This window comes from Rosa chinensis, chromosome 3 (genome assembly GCF_002994745.2).
Source record: "Rosa chinensis cultivar Old Blush chromosome 3, RchiOBHm-V2, whole genome shotgun sequence".
Lineage (NCBI taxonomy): Eukaryota > Viridiplantae > Streptophyta > Magnoliopsida > Rosales > Rosaceae > Rosa > Rosa chinensis.
Window position 1 is genome coordinate 1,062,132 of NC_037090.1, and position 23,057 is coordinate 1,085,188.

The 23,057-nt window shown below is 39.5% G+C and overlaps 5 protein-coding genes and 1 non-coding gene across 10 annotated transcripts; 1 reads left to right on the forward strand and 5 right to left on the reverse strand.

Annotated features, from left to right (window-relative positions):
* Window positions 1-2,307: 2,307 nt before the first annotated feature.
* LOC112192365 lies at window positions 2,308-13,654 on the reverse strand. The gene is made up of 3 exons (XM_024332050.2): window positions 12,541-13,654; window positions 2,758-3,829; window positions 2,308-2,340 (listed from the first exon to the last, which is right to left on the reverse strand). Exons 2-3 carry the CDS (start codon window positions 3,826-3,828, stop codon window positions 2,308-2,310), a joined length of 1,104 nt encoding a protein of 367 aa, XP_024187818.2. The 5' UTR covers window position 3,829; window positions 12,541-13,654.
* Window positions 5,576-15,457, forward strand: LOC112192363 (rust resistance kinase Lr10). Of its 5 annotated transcripts, none has more exons than XM_040516638.1 (6): window positions 5,580-5,935; window positions 6,182-6,424; window positions 6,612-6,635; window positions 6,779-6,805; window positions 13,692-14,433; window positions 14,666-15,457. In XM_040516638.1, exons 2-6 carry the CDS (start codon window positions 6,244-6,246, stop codon window positions 15,360-15,362), a joined length of 1,671 nt encoding a protein of 556 aa, XP_040372572.1. In that variant the 5' UTR covers window positions 5,580-5,935; window positions 6,182-6,243; the 3' UTR covers window positions 15,363-15,457. The 5 variants fall into 5 exon arrangements, with proteins under 5 accessions (XP_040372571.1, XP_040372570.1, XP_040372572.1 ...); XM_040516639.1 differs by having other exon boundaries at window positions 5,581-5,935; window positions 6,305-6,424; XM_024332046.2 differs by having other exon boundaries at window positions 5,581-5,935; window positions 6,351-6,424.
* Window positions 15,458-15,743: 286 nt separating this feature from the next.
* Window positions 15,744-17,508, reverse strand: LOC112192367 (tRNA-splicing endonuclease subunit Sen2-1). Its single transcript, XM_024332053.2, has 3 exons — window positions 17,187-17,508; window positions 16,903-17,098; window positions 15,744-16,743 (listed from the first exon to the last, which is right to left on the reverse strand). The coding sequence occupies exon 3, from the start codon at window positions 16,735-16,737 to the stop codon at window positions 15,991-15,993; it is 747 nt and encodes a 248-aa protein (XP_024187821.1). The 5' UTR covers window positions 16,738-16,743; window positions 16,903-17,098; window positions 17,187-17,508; the 3' UTR covers window positions 15,744-15,990.
* Window positions 17,509-17,648: 140 nt separating this feature from the next.
* On the reverse strand, window positions 17,649-20,386 carry LOC112192368 (exosome complex component CSL4). Its single transcript, XM_024332055.2, has 6 exons — window positions 20,075-20,386; window positions 19,427-19,501; window positions 18,744-18,832; window positions 18,521-18,605; window positions 18,183-18,264; window positions 17,649-17,921 (listed from the first exon to the last, which is right to left on the reverse strand). The coding sequence occupies exons 1-6, from the start codon at window positions 20,237-20,239 to the stop codon at window positions 17,830-17,832; spliced, it is 588 nt and encodes a 195-aa protein (XP_024187823.1). The 5' UTR covers window positions 20,240-20,386; the 3' UTR covers window positions 17,649-17,829.
* A 1,100-nt stretch (window positions 20,387-21,486) lies between these two features.
* On the reverse strand, window positions 21,487-22,413 carry LOC112195028. Its single transcript, XM_024335336.2, has 2 exons — window positions 22,141-22,413; window positions 21,487-22,015 (listed from the first exon to the last, which is right to left on the reverse strand). The coding sequence occupies exons 1-2, from the start codon at window positions 22,251-22,253 to the stop codon at window positions 21,784-21,786; spliced, it is 345 nt and encodes a 114-aa protein (XP_024191104.1). The 5' UTR covers window positions 22,254-22,413; the 3' UTR covers window positions 21,487-21,783.
* Window positions 22,414-22,546: 133 nt separating this feature from the next.
* On the reverse strand, window positions 22,547-22,618 carry TRNAM-CAU. Its single transcript has one exon. It is a non-coding gene; the product is annotated as a tRNA-Met (tRNA).
* Between the last annotated feature and the right edge of the window lie 439 nt (window positions 22,619-23,057).

The following is a 23,057-nucleotide window of genomic DNA, read 5'->3' on the forward strand; positions in this document are numbered from 1 at the left end:
TATGCTGTAATTACATCCATCAGCTGCATGTCAAGTTTTTCGGAAACTACCAAACTGACAAGGTAGCGGAACGTTATAATGTCCATTACGGGAGAGTGTGTCTCCTCGTAGTCGATTCCAGGGCGTTGTGAGAAACCTTGTGCCACGAGGCGGGCTTTATATCTCATCACCTCATTTTTCTCATTACGTTTTCTAACAAAGACCCATTTATGGCCAACAGGCTTTATATTTGGTGGTGTCAGCATTATAGATCCAAATACCTGTCTCTTTGTTAGTGAATCCAATTCAGCCTGGATCGCATTTTTCCATTTAGGCCAATCCGCTCTTCGTTGACATTCTTCAACAGAGCGAGGTTCGATATCATCATATTCTATGATTCCTTTTGCAACATGATATGCAAACGCATCATCAATTGCCATAGAATTTCTATCCATCATCTCATGTACACTATTGTAATTTATGGAGATTTCTCTATTCTCTGGAGTTGGTTCTGACATTGGAGCGTCCCCCAATGGTGTCTCTTGGACATAACCATAATCCGGAATATTCTCGTGGGATGGATTATTCATATCTATGATTAATGGATTATTTTGTGCCAAACTCGCCTTCTTTCTTGGGCGAGAATCCATCGAACCTATAGGTCTCCCGCGCTTCCTGGCAGGAGCCGTGGGCCTAGCCAATGTGTCACCCATAGAGGGAACATTGGCGCCATTCTCATGTATTTTTGAGATGGCATTATGTCTTTTAGGGACATCAATCCTTGCAGGTATATTTGCAGCAGGTATGTGTGATCTCGTCACTTTAGCGATATCAGAAAACGCATCAGGCATCGATTCTGCTACGTTCTGAAGATCGAGAATTCTCTGCACTTCTTTTTCAGATTGTGCAGTTTGGGGATCAAGATGAGACAAAGTGGGGACAAACCACGACAATTCCTGTCCTTTTTGTTGAACATTAGTTATGTTCATGTCTCCCCCTAAAGACGGGAAGACTGTCTCATCAAAGTGACAATCCGCAAATCTAGCGGTAAATAGATCACCTGTCAAGGGTTCTATGTAGCGGATTATGGTTGGAGAGTCATAGCCAACATAAAGGCCTAATCGTCTTTGAGGACCCATTTTAGTGCGCTGTGATGGCGCAATTGGCACATAGACTGCACACCCAAATATGCGTAAATGTGAGACATTAGGCTCATACCCAGTCACCATCTGGGATGCAGAAAAAGGTTGGGTGGCAGTGGGCCTTAGACGAATAAGCACAGCTGCATGTAATATTGCATAGCCCCAAGCAGAAATAGGGAGATTGGTGCGCATAACCAATGCCCTAGCAACCATTTGAAGTCTTTTAATGGCAGCTTCTGCGAGACCATTTTGGGTATGTACATGAGGGACGGGGTGTTCAACCTCGATCCCAATGGACATGCAATAATCATCAAAAGTTTTTGATGTAAACTCCCCAGCATTGTCAAGACGAATTGACTTAATAGGATGATCAGGGTGGTGAGCCCTTAACTTAATGATTTGTGCTAGGAGTTTAGCAAATGCAGCATTTCTTGTGGATAAGAGCACGACATGTGACCAACGTGTCGATGCATCAACCAACACCATAAAATATCTAAATGGTCCGCAAGTTGGATGGATAGGTCCACAGATATCACCTTGTATTCTTTGCAAGAATGGTATATTTTCTTTAATGTCTTTTGCATAGGATGGTCTCGATCCTACTTTTGCTAAAGAGCAAGCTTTGCAAAACGAATGATATGCTTTAGAAGTAATTCTTTGAACCTCTTTTTGGTTCGTATTCCTTTTTGTTTTAAAGAATGGATGTCCGTGTGAAGTTTTTAATATACGGATCATCATATCACGACCTGGGTGTCCCAAACGGTCGTGCCAAAGCCTGTATGTGTCGGAATCCCATAAATTTTCATTCATGACATGGTTGGATTCAATGACTCTAATAGTGGTTGCGTACAATCCACTAGAGCGACACATGAGTTTCTCTAATACTCGTGTATTTCCGTAGTTATTAGAGGTGATGTAAAGGAACTCTTGTCCATTCTCACAATGTGTTTTCACATGAAAATCATTGGCTCTTATATCTTTAAAACTTAATAGGGTTCTTCCAGCCCTTGGAGCATATAAAGCTTCGGCGACATTAATATTTGTGTCATTCGGCAATAGAAATTGAGCTGGTCCACGACCATGAATCAATTGAGATGGTCCTGCCATCGTGGTCACTGAAGATTGACTAGGTGTCATCCATAAGAATAATTGCCTATGTCGTAATATAGTATGTGTGGTGCCACTATCAAGAAGGCATTCCAATTCTCCCGAAGACATACTGAAAAATAAAGTTCGGAATATTAACATATGTCAATGACATTGATAATGCGATACTTTATTAATAGGGAAAATAGTCAATGATTACATCAAAGTTTCCAAAGTTTATTCCAATATAAAATCAAACTTTATACAAATTGTAATTGCTCAATCCGTTTGGTAATTTCAATAAAATATGACCAGGTAAGTATAGAGATGTTGGTGGAGCGAGGCTCGCTTAAGTACCACGATCTCAATTACTTGCCTAGACATCATACTTCATTGAGTACGCCACATAAGAAAGAGTCAATACAATTGTTATTTGACTACGGCACATTTGCCGTTTTATTGGAAAATAGAAAAGACTATTTTAATCAAAGTCTGCGGCATCCTCGTGCTCTTCATTTTCAGCTTTGAAGTCTTTTATGGTGAGAATTACATCTTCACCATCATCTTCTTCAGCAAGGTGAGCTTCTTGCTCCCTCATTTCCCTGTACTCCTTGTAGCGTGCAGCTAGTTGTGTACTTGCTTGGCATTGCTTAAACCAATGCTCGATTGATCCACACCTATGACATACGTCATTGTGGTTGACTTTCTTTATTTGAGGTGCACGTTGTGGATATTCCCTAGGCGGGTTGTTGCTGCCACTACCACGGCGTATTATGCGACCTCCACGGCCCACAGTGTTACGACCCATGGTGTTGTTATATTCTCCTCTCCCACGTGTGGATTTTCCACCACGTGTGCCCGCTCCAAAGTTGTGGTTTCCTTCTTTATTGGGGCGGTTGTATGGACCCATGCGTCCGTCATGTCCCTTGTTAGGGTATACATGCCCCTTATTAGTAGGGTATCGCTCCTTGCGCCCTTTCTTGGATGCATTATAATTCGCCTCACGAACGCTTTTGGTTCCTACGGGCCTTGAATTATAATTCTTTACAAGGATATTGTCGTGCTTCTCATCTACCGACAAAATATTGATAAGCTCATTGAACTTCGTAAGTCGTCCAGCATTATATTCAGTGCGATATTGCTTTGATAGTATAATTGCTGCGACGGGGAAGGTGGAGAGAGTCTTCTCAATTAGCTCTTCTTCTGTGAGAGGTTTTTCACAGAACTTCAGCATGGCACTTAGCCGAAGAGCTTCTGAATTGTATTCAGCAACAGACTTGAAGTCGGAGAAGCGTAAATTGTTCCATTGAACCTTCAAGTCAGGGAGGAGGGAATCTTGGATATTATCAAAGCGCTCTTCTAGCGCTACCCATAGGTCCCTTGCATCTTTGATGGACATATACTCCAATCTGAGTGCTTTGTCCATATGGCGTCGCATCAAGATAATTGCTTGTGCATGTTTTATGGGTGTTCGTTGGAACACAAGGCCTGCATTTGGTGCCTGGATTATGGGCAATATCCCTTTTGATGTGAGATGGTTCTCAACGTCGGTTTTCCAACTATGGTAATCCGAACCAGTTGAGTCAAGGATTTGAAAATCGAGTCTAGGTTCATTCGACATCCTTGAAAAATAAGAAGAAAAAGATGTATTAGTTTCGGAGTTTAAAACTTCCACGAAAAACTAAAATAATAAGATTTCCGAGCTATGCTACTAAGAAATCAATTTCCAAGAATATTTGGATTAGACCGAAACAATGATGTTTAATATGGTCATAAATCGATGCTTGCGGACGCTCTTAGTCCGAATATTATGAACACTCTTAGTTCATTGACTACGAACGCTCTTAGTTCGTTTAGCGTGAATTTCTTGAAATTCCGCTTTTTAATTGTAAGTTCCCAAAAAGAAAAAGAGGAGAAAAATAAATAAAAACTCAAAAGCGGGAACTTTTAGTAAAGAATACATTGAAATAGTGTTGTCGGAAATGACCGAAAAATTTGCCAAAAAGTCGCCGGAAAAGTGTCGGAAAGTTGCCGGAAAAGTCGCCGGAAAAGTGTCTGAAAATTTGCTGGAATGGCAGGTGGCTCGACAGCTGCTGCGCAGCTTCTCGGCAGCTGTTGTGCAGGGTCTCGGCAGCTGCTGCGCAGGGACTCGGCAGGAGGTGCTGCTCGCTTTTTGACGGAATAGTTCAGGTCCCAAAACAACTCCGATGAGGCTGAAATTTGGAGGTCAGATAGAAGAGACAGAGATGAACAACTTTGGTGAAGGAAGGATTTTGATCTGAGATCCCTATCAAGATGTTTCGGGGCGTGCAAGCAGGCTGATCTGCACAGGAACCAGCATGCTGAACAACTCCCACTTCAAATGATGTACAGGTCTCAAAACCACTCCAATAAGGCTGAAATTTGGAGGTCCAATAGAAAAGACAGAGACGAACAACTTTGATGAAGGAAGGATTTTGATCTGAGATCCCAATCAAGATGTTTAGGGTGTGCAAACGGACTGATCTGCACAGGAACGAGCGCAGGGGCAGCGCACGGTATGGCTAGCAAGGGCTAGGAGCTCGTGCTGATAACGTGTTTAAGGACAATGTAAATTTAACAGAGAGAGAGAGAGAGAGAGAGAGATTCAAGTGTGTATTTCATTTCATTCAAAGGAGGTATTTATAGGGATACATTTGAAGTAAATAATGATACAACTTGATGACATCTTCATTTGTAGCCTCATTTTGTGGCATCTCCATTTGCAGCTCCACATTGTGGCATCTCCATTTGCAGCTCCACATTGTGGTTGTGATGATGATGATTGCCACATTTGTTCCCCATTGGCATAAAGCTTGACTCACAAGTCACTATACCTAAAATACCTATCTTATACATGACATAGACATTTTATACTATGAACAATACAACATGTTTCATATATACTACAACAGTCTGATAGTTATAGACCTTGGTTTTTTCTTGGTAACCAAGAGAGTGAAAGGAGAATCATGATAATGATTTTTGTTGTCAAGCTATTATATATCCACGAAACCGGCATTGGATTGGTACTGTAGATTCAGAGAAATCCAGCTTAACAATTTCTTTGTTTTTAGTAGGAACGGCAATTTCATTAAACAAATGAATAAGCTAGAATCTGTAAATATATAACAATTGAGTCAAATTCAAGACAGGTGCAGAGAAGGCACCGATTGTACTAGTCTGTAGATAATTATCACTTGACTTGGTGAATCAACGCATCATGGTCATCGATGACATTTCAATCTTTAATTATATATGGTCCCGTTGCGTCTGAAATAGGTACTTGACCTAATGGCCATGTGGATCCTACCTTGGCTTTTGTTTTGGGTAATTGACAGAACAACTTTTTGGATGCCAATGGCTTTTTCTATTTGTTTTGTTGTCATACTAATTTCCATGAAATTAAGCAATGTGGAATGGTTTTGCAGATTCCCAGCCTAAACCTCCCTACTGATAAGTCCTCTTTCTTTATCTTTCTCCTTGATTTGCTATGATCTTAATGCTCATAATGATGCCGAGAAGAGTGTGGTTAACATGCATTGTTATAGCTATTATTGGCTTTCTTACTTGTCCTGATGATGCCACGGGAGAAAAACACTGTGAGCCGGCTTCTTGTGGGGATCTGGATGACATTCGATATCCTTTCCGCGTGAAAACTAATGGTTCTTCCGATCCTAAATGTCTCAGCAATCCAGCTGAACTTTCATGTGAGCAGAATCAAACTGTTTTAAATCTGTTTAATGGCAAATATTATGTCAAAACCATTGATTATAGTCGCGCTATAATCCGTGTTGTTGATCCTGGTCTGCTAAGCGATGTTTGCCCCTTTAGGCCACTCTACCATCTAACCAGTAGAAATTTTAGTGGAGGGCTAGGGTATCCATTTTATAAACTGCAATATGGTGACAGTGCAGTAGTCTTCTTTGATTGCTCATCGCAAGTTAACTCTACAGAGTACATAAGAATCAATTGCAGTAGTACTAGCTCATCAGCATCTGCTACATTTTCTTATATTATGCTGGAAGATGGAGTGAATGACCTTCATTCTTGTAACATGACTGGGATTACCATGCTAGGAGAGACTGACCTTCATTCATTTTCTGCCATCCGTGATGAGTTCAGAAAGGGTTTAATGCTTTCGTGGAGGAGTTCTCAAAGGGGAGAGTACTGCTACACAAGCACCCAGTCCCTCTATTGTGAGTATATGCTTATCCGGATTTTTATACTTATTCCCCTTTTCTTTTATGCCAACGATTTTATTAGTTTCATTCAAAAAAAAAAAAAACGATTTTATTAGTTTGACACATGAATTCTTTAAGTGGTTTTGAGAGGGATGATTTTGTGTTCTGAATTTTACTAACACTAGACTAATGCATTTTGCAGGTTTTCGTCGGTACGTGATAACTAGTAAGTTTGACTAGCTAGCACCACTTTTAGTACTTTCTGTTCTTATTTACTATTGATTTCCTCATGTTTGGGCCTTATGCTGTAGCTATTTACTATCATCCTTGAACCTAAATCACTTCTTTCTTGGCTCTGTTTTCATACAGGTCTGGGAGACGTTGCCAAGGCCACTGGTACGTAAGTCCTCTACAAATATATATATATATATATATATTTATATGTTGTTAAAGAAAGGTGAAAATTGAAAAACTGACTTGACACCTATTGCTAGCCATCATCCCTAGCACAATGTTGATACATGTCAAGATGATCCAATCTTCTGTCCACTTCCCGCTATAACTTCATTCCTAGTCATTTAGTCAGAAAATATGAATTCACCAAAAATGTATGTTGTTTAAGGACAAACATAAAATAACTTTGGAATGAACATAAATTAACTTGAGAGGGAGAGAGATTTGATTCTGAGAATGGAGATTCAAGTGTGTTGTTTTCATCTCATACAATAGAGGTATTTATAGGAATACATTTGAAGTGTGAGTGCTTAAATAATAATACAACTTGATGGCATCTTCATTTGTAGCTTCACATTGTGGCTTTGATGATGATGATTGCCATACTTGTTCCCCTTTGGCATAAAGCTTGTCACACAAGTCACTATACCTACATTATACACTCAAGCACCTATCTTTACACTCAAATACATATCTTATACATGATATAGACATTTATACTATGACTCATACTTCATCATGAGTCATATATACTACAACACTCCCCCTTGGATATTTCATGTCAATAGTATTTGTCCAGACTGTGCGCTTCTAAGTTGCCTCGTTAAAAACCTTGCCAAGTAATAAAACCCTGTGGAAAAAAACATCCTTGGTCGAAGGAGAAAAAGAGCACAACGCGCGTTAAGTGTGGAGTATGTAATACCATAGCTTCGGAGATGAGTGGAGTCTTCTTATCAGCATCATAAGTAGGTAGTATATGTCTATGAGAGGGATGCATTTAGAGTTGCTACACCAAAACTTTGCCCGGTAAACCCAGTGGGAAAAACCCGTGGTCAAAGGGAAAAGATGAGCAAATGCATATATGTTGAATCAAAACATCTTCAGGATGTAGTATAAGTGGGGTGACCATGCTAAAGATGTGCCTCATTAAAACCTTGCCAGGTAACAAAACCCAGTGGGACAAAATAATCCTGGTCGAAGGACAAAAAGAGTACACGATGGTTAAGTGAGTATGCTTCTGGATACTCCCCCTGATTTCAACTCTCGTTGATTAGACTCCTTATTGTGTCTCCCAAACGTGGTGCTTCTCTTGTTGCCTCATTAAAAACCTTGCCGAGTAACAAAAACCCAGTGGGACAAAAATTACCTCGGTCGAAAGGGAAAAAGAGCACAACACACTCTTCACGTTTTGAGACCATATATGTAGACATCTCCCCCTCTGATTGATCTTTTGAGGAGAATAAGTTGTTGCTGATTTATGCTTGGTGTTGTCGCTTTTGATGTAGCCTTGCTTCATTTGTTCAAAATAAGCAGCATTATCCTAAATGCTTGTAGGCTCATCTGTGGTAGACTTCAAATTAACCACAACTGTTCGAACATGCGTAACTATGGATTCAATCCATATACATTCACGATCTTCTTAGTGAAGAGCAATAATCTCTACATTGTTCAAAGATATAGCGACTAAGGTCTATTCTGTAGACCTCCAAGATATCGCGATCTTACCCATGGTGAACACTTTACCAGTTTGGTGGAACACCTTTGTATGGGTCAAAAGATACCCAATATCATCAAAACCTTCCAAAACGCTGATGTCGTTTTGGGGTAGAGATAGAAAACGCAGGTCAGCGTTTGGCGGCGTTTCTAGTGTGTGATGGGTCCGAATCCATCATCTTTCTATAGGGATAGAATAAGCCCATATCGATCGTACATCTCAAGTTATAGAAAGATATCTTTTACACCAATCTAATGGTATCGCGTTGGCGCAGAGCTATACCTTTAGCTAACAAGTTCATGGCAAAGTGAGATGTCTAGTCTTGTGTATTGAGTTAAGTACAATAATGCGCTTTATTGTACTTGAGTAAGGCATTTCAGCCTCTCTAGCACATCTTCGTCTGATCATCCATTCAGACGAAGAGGATCCTTTTCAGGATCAAGACTACGAATGATCATGGGGTGCTTGAAGGCTTGACCTTGTCAAAATGCCTAAACATCTATCAACACGGTGCTCAAGTTCAAAAACCGAGGCTTAATCGTGTCCCCCCAAAAATCCTTCATCTCAAACTCGGATTTCAAGTGTTCAGCGGTTTCCCTTAACTATTTAAGGGCTTCTAATGAAGATCATGTCCAACATGAAAACCGCGATAGAATCCGAAACTTGTTATGGAAACGCGTGGGCATATCCCTTCCTAATCAAGTAGTCACTTTAGTGAGCGTTTCAACTCTATTGTAAACGCGCTCCGTGGCCTAGAGCCATTTGATTTGGGTAAATAAAGTTTCACTATGAACTTTCATGTATATTTCGTATCTAAATCCCCATAGAGATACGTAGTGACCACATTTATAAGCTGTATGTTCAGTTATTTGGAAACTACCAAACTGACAGGGTAGTGGATGTAATGTCATCCATTACGAGAGAATATGTCTCATCGTAGTTAATTCCAATGCGTTTTGTGAGAAGCCTTGCGCCATAAGGCGAGATTGCCATCTCGTTTTCTCAACACGCTTTCTAACGAACACCCATTAATAAATAGGTTTTATGTAAGGAGGTGTTGGCATCACTGGCTCAAAAACCTTCCTCTTCATTTAATCTGGATCGCATCTTTCCATTTAGGCTAAATTTCTCTACGTTGGTATTCATGCTTCAACGCAGTGTGGTTCGATATCATCGGTCTCAACAAACTCATGCGCAACAGAATGCGCAACTATATCATCAATTATGATGGAGTTTCTTTTCCATGTCTCATGTACACTAATGTAATTTCATAGAGCTCTATATTCTCAGGAATAGGTTCTGACGTTGAGGCGTCCCCCAACGAAAACCATAATCTGGAAGATACTCATGAGACGGATGTTGAGTGTCGATGATCCAAGGATGCCAAAGTCTCCTTCGAATCCACGAGCTTCCCACGCATTCTAGCTGGGGCCATGGCCTATAACGCCAGAGTGCCACTTTCTATGGCGTTGGCGCCTTACCTACCTCTGTGTAGGGTGGCGCTACGTCCTCTTTGTAGGGACGTCCTTCCTTGCAGGCATTTTTGCAGTAAATGTGTGATCTCGTCACTTTTAATAGGGATCGAGATGAGACATAGTGGGGATAGACCACGACAATTCCTGTCGTTCCTGTTGAACATTCGAGTTCTTATCTCCCCCTAACGATGGGAAGACTGTCTCATCAAAGTGACATCCGTAAATCAAACGGTAAGGAGATCGCCTGGCAAGGGCATTAAGTGGCGGACGTTTGTTGGAGTCTCAAATCCAACCAAGTTACTCACTTGTTTTTAAGGACCTACCATAGGCGTGGTGGCAGCGCATTTGGCACATAAATGGCTCACATTGGCACATAAATGACTCACTCAAATATGCGTAAGTACAAAATATTTGTATCCAGTCACTAGCTGTAACGCAGGGATACATTGAGTGGCGGTAGGTCATAGAGGGATTAGCATAGTTGTATGAAATATTGCATCACCCCAAGCGGATATAAGGAGATTGGTGCGCATTGTCAATGTCTTAACTACCATCGTAGTTATTTCCGCGAGACCATTTAGGTGTGTATATGGGAATGTGATATCCAACATCACTCCATTTGCAATAACCATCGAAAATCTTCGATGTATACTCACTAGCATAGTCAAAATACATTTGACTAAATAGGATGATCCGGGGAGTGAGCCCGTTGTCATATTATATGTGCTATGAGTATATCATAAGTAGCTTTTATAGATGGACAATGGCACAACACGTGATTAGTGTGTTTGCGTGTCAACCAACATCATGAGATATTCAAACGTCCGCAAGTTGGTTGAATAGGTCCATAAATATCACCTTGGATTCTTTGTAAGAATGGTATATTTTCTTTAGTGTCCTTTGCATAGGATGGTCTCGATTTATCTTTGCTAAAGAGCAAGCTTTGCAAAAGGAAGTAAGTCTTTGGACCAATATATCTTTGGTTCGTACTTCTTTTCGTTTTGAGGAATGGATGTCCATGATGTCTTTAATATACGGAACATCATATCATGACCTGGATATCCCAAACGGTCTTGCTAAAGCCTATATGTGTCAGAATCCCATAAGTCATCTCTTATGACATGGTTTGATTCAATGACTCGAATAGTGGTTGCATGCAACCCACTAAAGTGACACATAAGTTTTTCTAATACTCATTTATGTCCGTAGTTATTAGAGGCGATGCAAAGGAACTCTTGTCCATTCTTACAATGTGTTTTCACATGAAAACCATTGGCTCTTATATCTTTAAAGTTTGAAATTTAACACATGTCCATGACATTGAATAATAATGCAACACTTTATTAATAGCAAATGATTACATCAAAGTTTCCAAAATCTATTCCAAAATAAAATCAAACTTATACAAATTGTAATTGCCAATCCGTTTGGTAATTCCAATGAAATATGACCAGGGAAGTAGAGAGATGTTGGTGGAGCGAGGCTCGCTTAAATACCCCGATCTCAATTACTTTCCTAGACATCATACTTCATTGGGTACGCCACATGAGAAAGAGTCAATACAATTGTCAATTGTTGACTAAGGCACATTTACCGTTTTATTGGAAAATAGAAAAGAACTATTCTAATCAAAGTCTGCGGCATCCTTGTGCTTTTTATTTGCAGCTTTGAAGTCCTCAGTGGTGAGAGTGATATCTTCACCATCTTCATCTTCAGCAAGATTGATTTCTTGCTCTCTCAATTGCCTATACTCTTTGTAGCTTGCAGCTAGTTGGGTACTTGCATGGCATTGCTTGAACCAATGCTTCAATTGATCTATATCGATGACACATGTCATTTGTGGTTACCTCCTTTCATTTGAGGTGCAGGCTGTCCACATTGTGGATATTGCCAAAGCGTTCTTCTAGCGCTACCCATAGGTTTCTTGAATCCTTGATCGACATGTACTCTAATCTGAGAGATTTATCCATATGGCGTCACATCAAGATAATTACTTGAGCAGCATGCTTTGTGGGTGTTCGTTGGAACACAAGGCCCTGGTCAGGTGCCTGTATTATGGGCAATATCCCTCTCGTAGTGAGATGGTTCTCAACGTCGATTACCCAGTCATGGTATTCCGAGCCTGTTGAGTCAAGTGTTGGAAAGTCGAGTCTAGGTTCATTCAACATCCTGAAAAATAGGAAGATAAGATATATTGGTTTCAGAGTTTAAACTTCCACGAAAACTAAAATAATAAGATTTCTGAGCTATGCTACCAAGAAATCAATTTCCAAGAATATTTGGATTAGATGAAAACAATGATGTTTGCGGACGCTCTTAGTCCGATTATTAGGAACACTCTTAGTTCATTGATTTACGAACACTCTTAGTTCGTTTAGAGTGAATCCCCACGATTCTACTTTTAGTCCATAAATTGATGTTTTGCGGACGCTCTTAGTCCGATTATTATGAACACTCTTAGTTCATTGATTATGAACGCTCTTAGTTCGTATAGCGTGAATCCCCACGATTCCACTTTTAGTCCATAAATTGATGCTTGTGGACACTCTTAGTCCGAATATTATGAACACTCTTAGTTCATAGATTACGAACGCTCTTAGTTCGTTTAGCGTGAATTTCTATAATTTCGCTTTTTTATTACAAGTCTCTGAAAAGAAGATAAAAGGAATACAAAGTCAAAAACAGGAACTTTAATCTTTAAAACTTACTTGTTGAAATTCGGAGCAAATTCTCTTCTGAACAGATCTCACTTCAAATGGTGTACAGGTCTCACAACGACTCCAACATGGCTGAAATTTGGAGATCAGATATATGAGACATAGATGAACAACTTTTATGAAGAAAGGATTTTGATTATATGTCCCGAAAAGGACGTTTCTCGGCGTGCAAACAGGCTGATCTGCACAGGAATGAGCGTTCTGGATAGCTCCCACTTCGGATGGTGTACAGGTCACAAAACTACTCCAATAAGGCTGAAATTTGGAGGTCAAATAGAAGAAACATTGATAAACAACTTTTATGCAGAAAGTATTTTGATCAGAGGTTCTGAACAAGATGTTTCAGGGTGTGCAAACAGGCTGATCTGCACAGGAATGAGAGTGCTGAACAACTCCCACTTTAAATGATGTACAAGTCTCAAAACCACTCCAATAAGCCTGAAATTTGGAGGTCAAATAGAAGAGACAGAGGTGAACAACTTTGTTGAAGGAAGGATTTTGATCTGAGGTCCCTATCAAGATGTTTAGGGGCGTACAAGCAGGCAGGAGTTAGAGCCTCGTGCTGATAACGTGTTTAAGGACAAACATAAAATAACTTTGGAATGAACATAAATTAACTTGAGAGGGAGAGAGATTTGATTCTGAGAATGGAGATTCAAGTGTGTTGTTTTCATCTCATACAATAGAGGTATTTATAGGAATACATTTGAAGTGTGAGTGCTTAAATAATAATACAACTTGATGGCATCTTCATTTGTAGCTTCACATTATGGCATCTTCATTTGTAGCTTCACATTGTGGCATCTTCATTTGTAGCTTCACATTGTGGCTTTGATGATGATGATTGCCATACTTGTTCCCCTTTGGCATAAAGCTTGTCACACAAGTCACTATACCTACATTATACACTCAAGCACCTATCTTTACACTCAAATACCTATCTTATACATGATATAGACATTTATACTATGACTCATACTTCATCATGAGTCATATATACTACAACATATGCTTAATTCTCTGAGACGCCTTTGAGTAGCTAAGTCTGACGTTTAGGTACTAGTGGTTTTGGAATCAGCCATTGATAAATCGATTTTAAAAGTATATGTAATTTCTTATGCCTTGTTTTATCGTTATGTCAGGATGGAGTCTGATGGCACGAATGATTCTGGGCCTTACTGTTTTTCTGGTTATCTGGAGCTATAAATTGTACTGGAAAAAGTTCCTGAAGGAAGGTGCAGTTGAAGAATTCTTCAATGCATGCAAGAAACGTATGCAAAGGCGGTATTCATACTCAGATATCAAGAAGATGGCAATTGCTTGCAAAAAAAAAGTCAGAGAATATTGGAAAAGGATGAGAAACTGTTCGTACTCAGATATTAAGAAGATGGCCATTGATTTCAAAAACAAAGTCAGGCAGGGAAGCTATAGAGAAACCTTAAGAAGGTTTGCATACTCGGACATTAAGACGATGACACTTGATTTGAAACACAGAGTCAGTCAGGGTGGCTACTGGAAAAAGAAGGATGATGCAGTTGAGGAATTTTTGGATTCATACAAGAATCTTACGCCACGCAGGTATTCTTATTGGGATATCAAGAAGATGACGAATGATTTCAAAGATAAACTTGGCCGAGGAGGCTTTGGTTCTGTTTACAAAGGAGAGCTGTCAAATGGTCATGCTGTTGCAGTAAAGATGCTGAGTGGTTCCAAAGGCAATGGACAAGATTTCATCAATGAAGTTGGCACAATAGGAAGAATCCATCATGTCAATGTGGTGCAACTAATCGGATTCTGTTCTGTGGGATCAAAACGAGCTCTTGTTTATGACTTCATGCCTAATGGATCGCTAGAAAAACATATCTTTCAGGATCAAGAAAACAGGCTTGAAAGGAGAGCTGTCAAATGGTCATGCTGTTGCAGTAAAGATGCTGAGTGGTTCCAAAGGCAATGGACAAGATTTCATCAATGAAGTTGGCACAATAGGAAGAATCCATCATGTCAATGTGGTGCAACTAATCGGATTCTGTTCTGTGGGATCAAAACGAGCTCTTGTTTATGACTTCATGCCTAATGGATCGCTAGAAAAACATATCTTTCAGGATCAAGAAAACAGGCTTGCTCTAAGTTGGGATAGAATGCTTGAGATAGCTTTGGGGGTGGCTCGCGCTATTGAGTATCTACACCAAGGCTGTGATGTGCAAATTCTTCATTTTGATATTAAGCCTCACAACATTCTTCTTGATGAAAATTTTAATTCAAAAATATCAGACTTCGGGCTTGCAAGATTTTACCCAAGAGACCGGAACACAATTTCTGTTACTGCAATAAGAGGTACAATGGGGTATATAGCTCCGGAAATGTTCTACAGAAGTATTGGTGGTGTTTCCTACAAAGCTGATGTTTATAGCTTTGGAATGTTGTTGATGGAAATGTCAGGGCGCAGGAAGAACATAAATACACATGTACAAAATTCAAGCCAAATATACTTCCCTCACTGGATTTATGAGCAACTAGAAAAGGGATTGAGCCTTGAAATTGAGGAGGCATGTGAGAATGATAAGAAAATAGCCAAGAAGATGATCATGGTTGCTTTGTGGTGCATACAACTGATGCCTGCGGACCGCCCTTCTATGACCAAGGTTTTAGATATGCTTGAAGGTGAAGATGGAGCCTTTCAAATGGCTCCGAAACCTTTCTTTTGTCCTCAACAGATGCCAACGGAGGATCTACCTGATGACAGTGATGAGATGGACATTGAAGAGGTATCTATCCTGCCAGAAAATGCTACAGAATCGACTTCCATAGTGTAACGGATGCAATTAATGCCCTATTTATTCTTGTATGCCTCTTTTTAAGCTTCATTACAATTTGAAACTTTGAATAACAGGTCAATAATGAGCTTTATCAAGATCTATTGAAAATTGTTTATTTGATCAGTTCATATAGGAATTCTAGGAATTTCATATTATACTAGTGTGATGTCTTCTCTTGTCTGGGTGACCATATAAGTCAAAAACTTATTTACTTTGTGAAGTTGATTGAGGCATACAACTTATACAGAGAGTAAATGCGTCCACAAAACTACATTGAATTGGCAGACTGTACTCAAAAGTAGCCAATTATATATAACACAAAAGCTAATCACAGTATCATATGCTACTGTGAAGTGTGATTGTGTGAACTCTCTACACTTTGTATCCCTCTTCTGAAGTTCCAAAGTTAAAAATCATCTTCCAATAAGCAATATACAGACGTGTAGGAAACTATTAGTTTCATCATTTCCTACAAGGAAGCTTTTATGATTTACGAACTGCGATTAAAACCTTGATGAGCAATATATTCCATCAGTGCCAAATTCTTTTCAAACAAATAAATAGTTGCTCATTCTATCCAATTAGGGAGGCATACCTCTGACTTGGTAGCAGCAGACTAAAAAAACTAAATCTCTTCCTTGGCTCCATTTTCACTTTCAACCATTGTATGATCTTCGCGGCACTGTTCTGGATTCCATCTTGTTATCGTGCGCTCCTTGACAGTATAACTCTCCAAACACGATAAAGAGTCTGCACTATGACCATTTCTGCTGATATCAAGAACCAGTAATGCCTTTGCCACACCTCCACAAAGCCGAGTAGCGCAATGCACATCAGACCACACCCTCAATCGATTATTTGCACCACCCTCCTCCTCCTCCGATGACACAATCACCGCATATTCAGAATGTACCAACTCTGGATGATGACGGTAAGCAACAAAGTCCGCACCATACGTAATCCCCGACATAACAACCCAATTCTTCATTCTAAGATGACAATAGGCCTTATAAAAATACGGAAACAATGTGCTTCTAGACTTCATGCACTGCCATAGCTGCTCATCACTCTTCAGACATTTATCTTCAACTATCCTGAGGCATTTTAGAGCATAGCTTAGATAAAAGCCCTCCTCCAAACTCAACTGAAACCATTGTTTATCCTTCTCAGCAGTGACCATGGCTTCACCAAAGCACGAACGGTTAAGGAGATCAGCTTGTTCTGCTTGAACTGACAGAAGCACACTACACCCACATAGAAACCCTTCACAGTTCGATTGATTTAGAGAAGACTGAAGCTGCAGTACTACCTTTGACATGGGGTCTGCAAGAGCTTTAGCTTTGAAGCCCTTTCCTTTCCATCTAGGCCCCATTAGATTCTGCAACAAACATCAAAACAGCTACACCAACTCAAACCCATGTTTAAGTTTTACCGAAAACGCTGAATTACATTCGAAAACAGAACCAACCCTTTATTTCGTATTCAAATAAGAACATAGCAATCAATCAAGAACATAGAATAGAACGAAAGCTAATACCTGGTCGGGTTGACGTAGGATGCGGCGAGATCCAATCAAGGAAGCAAGAAGGGTGAGATTCTCCAGCGACAAGTAGACGGTTTCCGATGTTCAGAAACAGAGCACTTTACTTCTACTGGTGACTGACTTTTGCGGCGGGACAGGGGACGCCTACTTGTACTTTAGCTTCAGCAGTTTTTACGGTTTTATCGTACCTCTGAGACCAAACAGAGAATGTCACGGTGTTGAAACTGTGTTGCTGTTTAGGTAAATTTTATGTGTGGTTCACTAATCTGAGAGTTTACCAGTGCGCTTAGCAAGCTATTTACCAAAGTGAACCGAGAAAAACCACTGTTTCTTTGCCTGGCTTGAGCTTCACTCATCCAACCAATCACCTTATTGACCTGACATGATTAGGCAACCGAAGCTGCTGCATTTTCAAGGATGCAAGTGATACTGGGAGAGGATGAAACTCGAATATAATGGTCTGTGACTCAGACATCAGCAATTTGCAACTTTGGTGCTACTTTGTTGAAATTTGATTTCAGGTTTACTCCTTCATCCTTAAATATCAAGTAATGGTTGGAAAGTGAAACTACCTCCCCATCAAATTATCATTGAATCAGAGCACATTTCATCAGTGAAATGCAGCTTCCCGCTTTTGTACCAGTTTGTTGTTGGAAACATATGGCAAAGGTGGAAGCTTTTTTAAATGTTCGTCCGCCTCAACCTTAGGCTTTAAGTATATGCACATTCAACTCAAGATGGAGCAAAATTGTCTTTCTAAGTTTTTGAAACGAAAAAAAGATGGACCATCCATGAGTCTGTATTTTGTAAACCCTTGCTATGGAGGTACATGCTACTATAGCTTCGAATGAAAGTTTAAAGTGATGCATGAAACTAACATTTCTAAATTTAACCAAGACACACTCTCTCGACTTGATCCTCTTATCCTCCGACCTTAGCAACCTTTCTGTGCTCAATTTGCCCTGTGATGGGGCATTGCATCTCTGTCCAACTTATTGCCACCATTGGCACACCTGCAATGAACAATTAGAAAACCAATGTGAGCTCATATCATGCAGATTCAGTGGGGTTGTTTACAAGCCAATATGCACATTAAACGAAGATAAACATAAAAAGCTGTACTCTTTCATCCCCGATAATGAATAACACGCATTAGTTTGATCTAATTTGAATATGGATACATTACAAAGACAGAAAATAACATTTCATACCTTCAGCCCCAACAATGATGCAACTTTACTTTAAAACATCACACCTAATAAAAATTCATTTACCTGCTGCACTCTGAGCAGAAATAACACCCAGCTCATTCTTTGCAGTTGACAGAAAGTAAGCTCTTGCGTCTCCAAGGGATAGCTTATCGAAAGAATCAAGGAAATTCATTTTGCAATAAGCAACTTCAATGTTGTCAAGCATCATCAATTTAGTAATTAAATGATCGCTGGCTTAGCGCCAATGTATGGTTATCAAAGAAAGCCATATAACAGTATTAAGGGGAACAGAGAAGGAAAAGCTTATGTTCAGAAAACATTTCTTAATCTCAGGCCCAAGAAAGGACAATCGTGCTTTTTCACATAACATTAACAAAGGCATTTCAGACGAAAAAGGATACCACAATAGCTCTGACAATGTCACCAGGGTGAAAAGACTTGTGCATATCCACTTTATCAATCTCGGTTGCTCTAATATCTTGAAGCCTGTTAAAAGAAGTGGGAGCTTTTATATATACTTGTAACATCAGCAAAACAACAACTAACGTCATTACACAAATTACCAATTGAATGAGCGAAACAAATGCAAAACCTTCCACATTATTTTAAAGGAGAAATACATACCTAATAATGCCGGTAAAGTTTTCCCGCACAGACTTAGTGCCTAGACACATGATATCAGCAGAAGCCATTCTGGCCATCACTTTGGTAACCTACAAAGTCAGAATATCACAGATTTACATACATTTTTCAGTCTAATAATCTGCCTCATGCTAAGCTACTGAGAGTGTAGTTATCCTAATAGCATTGAACCAGCAACCAGTTTCTAATATAAATAATCTTCCAACAAACACATAGCATGAAAGTCCATCTACCACTAAAAATGTGAATATGCTATTTGTTTTGAGAATTACAATAACTTATTCTAGTGTGTACCCACTTGAAAAAACTCAAGGATGTGAACAATGTGTAAGCATACAACAGAATAGAGGAAATGTAACCTGGGGCGGTAAAACATTGCATCATCCCATACTACACAAAACCAAATGCATTCCAAGGAAGCCAAATGCATAGTATGTACTGGCTTAAACTACATTCTTAATGACACCCTTGGCACCACAAAACGAGTATTCTGAAACTTTAAATTGAATTCTACAGTTTCCACCATACAGAGGTACAAACGAGTAGATAGATACATAAAGAGAACTCCAAAACAAAAACACTTTGCGCACTAATGACATTGTAGGATTAGCATCCATTGGAGACAAAACATGAACAGATTATGGTAAAAAGTCAAAAGCCCTTACTCTAGCAATGACAATAGATCCAGGCTCCGGAATAGCACCATGGGCCTTGTGACCAGTTACTTCCACAATGGGTCTCTACAAACCACAAACAACAACAACCAACATCATCAACAAAAATTCCAATACCACCGCACCCAATCACAAAAGTTAAATCAAACACTACGCTGAAGAAGCAGCACAAAAATAAAAAATCAGAGGTGGGAATTCACACAAGTCTCAAACTTCTCCCCTCAATCTGGTAAAGCATTCACAACACTGAAGCCTTAATTGCAATAGATTACAAAACAGAAACTACACACAGCTCTACAGTCTACACCTCAAAAAGTAGAAAAATCTTGAAAACTTTTCACGAACAATGAATTACCCAATATCCAAAATTTGAACTTTCAGACCAGCACAGACCAAAGGATCAAACTTTTACCAGTAAAACCAACTTTCAAGAAGAACAAAGTGTTGGGTAAGTTTGATTTTTGTTGCATGATTCTCTCAACAATGAAGACCCAATATCCAAAACTTGAACTTTCAGACCAGAACAGAGTCAACAGACCAAAAGATCAATCTTTTACCAGTAAAACCAAACTTCCAAGAAGAACAAAGACTTGGGTAAGTTTAGTTTTTGTTGCATGTTTAGAAGGGGGGAGGTAATACCTGGTCCGGTGAGTCAGGAGGCGGGGATACGATGTGGCGGAGGCCAGTGAGGGAAGCGTAGACGGTGAGATTATCAGGTGACACGTAGGCACCTCTGCCTGCTTTGAATTCGGAGGCTCTTCCAAGCTTTTCACCTGGGGTCACCAACTCTGTATCGTTCCCCATGCCAAAAAGAGAGTTGAGAGGCTCAATGAAGATGAAGAAGAAGAAGAGCAGCTCAGAGTGGCAAAAGCTTCTCTGCTATTCTTAGCGGCGGGACGCTTCCCAGTTTATTCAACCCATGGTTCGCTGGACCGGGTCGGACACCCCGCTACTCAATTTTGATGGGTTGAGCTTTCTTTTATTTTTTTTCTTTTTCATTTTCTTTTAAATTTTTTGCACTTTTGTGTGTGTATTTAGGTTTAGGGTGGATATTCCGGCACCTTGATACTGCCGTTATTTCGGTTCCTTGGTAGATAGGTCTTTTTGGATACTTACGAACAATTGAGCATGTAAAGTAATGCTGAATGTCGTCATTTATGATTAGATTTAGTTTAGATCTATTTTGAATCTTGTTTTTGGTTCATCCACTTCGGTCAAAACTTTTAAATTTTAGAATGTCTGATTTCAATCAAAAAATTGAACCGTATATACATTGATCCAGCCCTAATGTGCGTAATATTGTAGTGCTAAAACTAATAGATCATATCTTGGTGTACTAATGGAATAATCAAAGAAATAAGCATATAATTTTAAGGTAATATCGAATCCGTATCATGTATCTTGTTTTATTTGGGTCTATCCACATTGGTTAAAGATTGATGTCTATTCTTGAAACTTTAACACTCCAACGATTCCAACCAAAAACAACAAATTGTATACTTTAAACCGGCCCTAGTAGGTAAGGCCATCTCCAACCCTGGGCTAAGGGGTTGGTATAGCCCAAAAAACATCATTTTCCATCTCCAACCCAAGGCTATGCTATAACAAAAACTGATTTTGAGGGCTAAAAGGGCCAAGAGCTGGGCTAAAGTTTGTTTAGCCCTTGGGCTTCTTAGCGTGGCTCAAAATTCTTATCAACAAAACCAATGGCTGAGAATGAAGGGTAAACAATAAAATAACATGGTATTTAAACTTATAACCTTAAGGGTTAGAGATGGTAGAAATTATAGCTCTTACTATTTGCATAAATAGTGATTATCGGAGGCTAAAATTTAGCCAAATAGCCCCCCACTAGAGATGGCCTAAGAGTGCTAAAATGAAAAGTGTTAGAGAAAATTCTTTGCTTAATTGTACACACAAAGTATAAAAATCTTAGTTAGTGTGCAATTTCAACTTAACTTACATATGATGACGCATTCATTGCTTTTTACAATGTCCATTTAGAAAATGTGTGCATCTCACCCACAGATTGAATGAAAACATCGGGTCAAAGAGCCCTAGATCGATTTTTATTGACGGGTTTCACGTGCTCAAAGCTACAGAAAGGCATGTCTTTCTTGCACATAACAGTCTCTAGGCTGACCAATCAAAGCAACAAAAGGGAGCCTCCCATTCCTTAAATCATATCATACAAGTCCTAAACTACTGCATTAAGTAGTATACAAGTACCTAATGATCAAGACCAGTCTGCATTAACAAAACAAACATAACCAGATATCTTCTAAAAAAAAAAAAACATAACCAGATATTAACTAACTACATCGATATCGATCGATGAACTTGACTGACTAGGATGAAGAAGACTCAAACTTGTAGTGTTTATCAATGGCAACTGATACATCCCATATGCACCTGAGTCCTTTGGGAATGGTTACAAGGTCTCCTTCTCCAAACTCTACAAACTCAGACGAAGATGATGATGAGCATCCTTTAGGATACACCTTCACTCTGCCTCTTACCAGATAACATGTCTCTGCTGCCTCAAACTTAAGTGTGTACTTCCCTGGTGCACATCCCCATCTGCAAAAGTAAATAGTAATATGCAGTAGTTCTTAATACTGTAGAAGATAGCTCGATCAACCAGTTGTTATATATAGCCAAATAGGTAAAAACAAACATATATAGCAGAGAAGCTTAAGACTCACTTTGGCCATGAGTTTATATCCAATTCAGATAAGCGTGAATCCGAGGGATTGCTTTCCACTGTGATGTTTAGATTAGGAAATGTTGAAACTGCAGAGTTTGATGTTGTTGCCATGGCAGACTCGATCAAAAAAAATTATGATTAAGGAGAAAGTGAACAAGAAGCAACAAGACTGTTGAGAGGAAAAAATGGGAAGGAGTTATGGGGTAGTTGGCCTACTTGTGTATATATAGAGCTTTCAGTAATTGGGAACAGAAGAGGATGTTCATACCCAATTTCAATAAAAGGACTCAAAAATAGATAGAAAAAGGAGGGATGGTCTTAAATAGGAAAAAAAAAGAAAAAGGAAAGAAGGTTTCAAAAGAAAGAAGAAAGAAGGAAAAAAAGGCGGCAGAAGCTACTCAAACTATCAGAGCCAGGTTTCGATCCTGGGACCTGTGGGTTATGGGCCCACCACGCTTCCGCTGCGCCACTCTGATTGTTGATAGTGCTTTACACAATTAGCTATTTAGAGGAAAAAAGACAAGTAGCAAAACCCTCAGTGACTCTAATCTAAGAAATAGTTTGCAAACTTAACTTGATATACAGCATGTCTGCTAGGTTTTGGAATTGAGACACTAGAGACAATGGGAAAGAACAAACTCGATCTCGATTTTTCTCTAGAATTTCGATCAAGACGAAACCCGCTATGACAGAGGGTCTGAGAAATATTTGGGAGAAAAAGGTGAAACCGGCCTTTGCATTTCATGGCCTCTCTTGTGCACATTGAGTGAGGGGAAAATGACATTTTCAGTGGTTGCAACAACACGGTTTCGCAGCCAATATATCATTGAAAAGGACCAAGGTTGCTTTTTATCTTATCGCAGCCAGTGAGAAAGCAGAATAAGCGATAGAAATACTACTGGCCGGATAGCTGGC

Coding starts and splice junctions, on each gene's coding strand:
- LOC112192365 (XM_024332050.2), bottom strand. CDS start 3,828: ATGTCGAATGAACCTAGACTCGATTTTCAAATCCTTGACTCAACTGGT. Junction 2,341..2,757: donor AAGAAGATGATGGTGAAGAT/GTAATTCTCACC, acceptor TTTATTTTTCAG/TATGTCTTCGGGAGAATTGG.
- LOC112192363 (XM_040516637.1), top strand. CDS start 5,719: ATGATCTTAATGCTCATAATGATGCCGAGAAGAGTGTGGTTAACATGC. Junction 6,425..6,611: donor AAGCACCCAGTCCCTCTATT/GTGAGTATATGC, acceptor TGCATTTTGCAG/GTTTTCGTCGGTACGTGATA. Junction 14,226..14,457: donor CAAAGGAGAGCTGTCAAATG/GTCATGCTGTTG, acceptor AGCTGTCAAATG/GTCATGCTGTTGCAGTAAAG.
- LOC112192367 (XM_024332053.2), bottom strand. CDS start 16,737: ATGGGGCCTAGATGGAAAGGAAAGGGCTTCAAAGCTAAAGCTCTTGCA.
- LOC112192368 (XM_024332055.2), bottom strand. CDS start 20,239: ATGGGGAACGATACAGAGTTGGTGACCCCAGGTGAAAAGCTTGGAAGA. Junction 19,502..20,074: donor CTCCTGACTCACCGGACCAG/GTATTACCTCCC, acceptor TGTGGTTTGTAG/AGACCCATTGTGGAAGTAAC. Junction 18,606..18,743: donor AACTTTACCGGCATTATTAG/GTATGTATTTCT, acceptor TTCTTTTAACAG/GCTTCAAGATATTAGAGCAA.
- LOC112195028 (XM_024335336.2), bottom strand. CDS start 22,253: ATGGCAACAACATCAAACTCTGCAGTTTCAACATTTCCTAATCTAAAC. Junction 22,016..22,140: donor GATATAAACTCATGGCCAAA/GTGAGTCTTAAG, acceptor TTACTTTTGCAG/ATGGGGATGTGCACCAGGGA.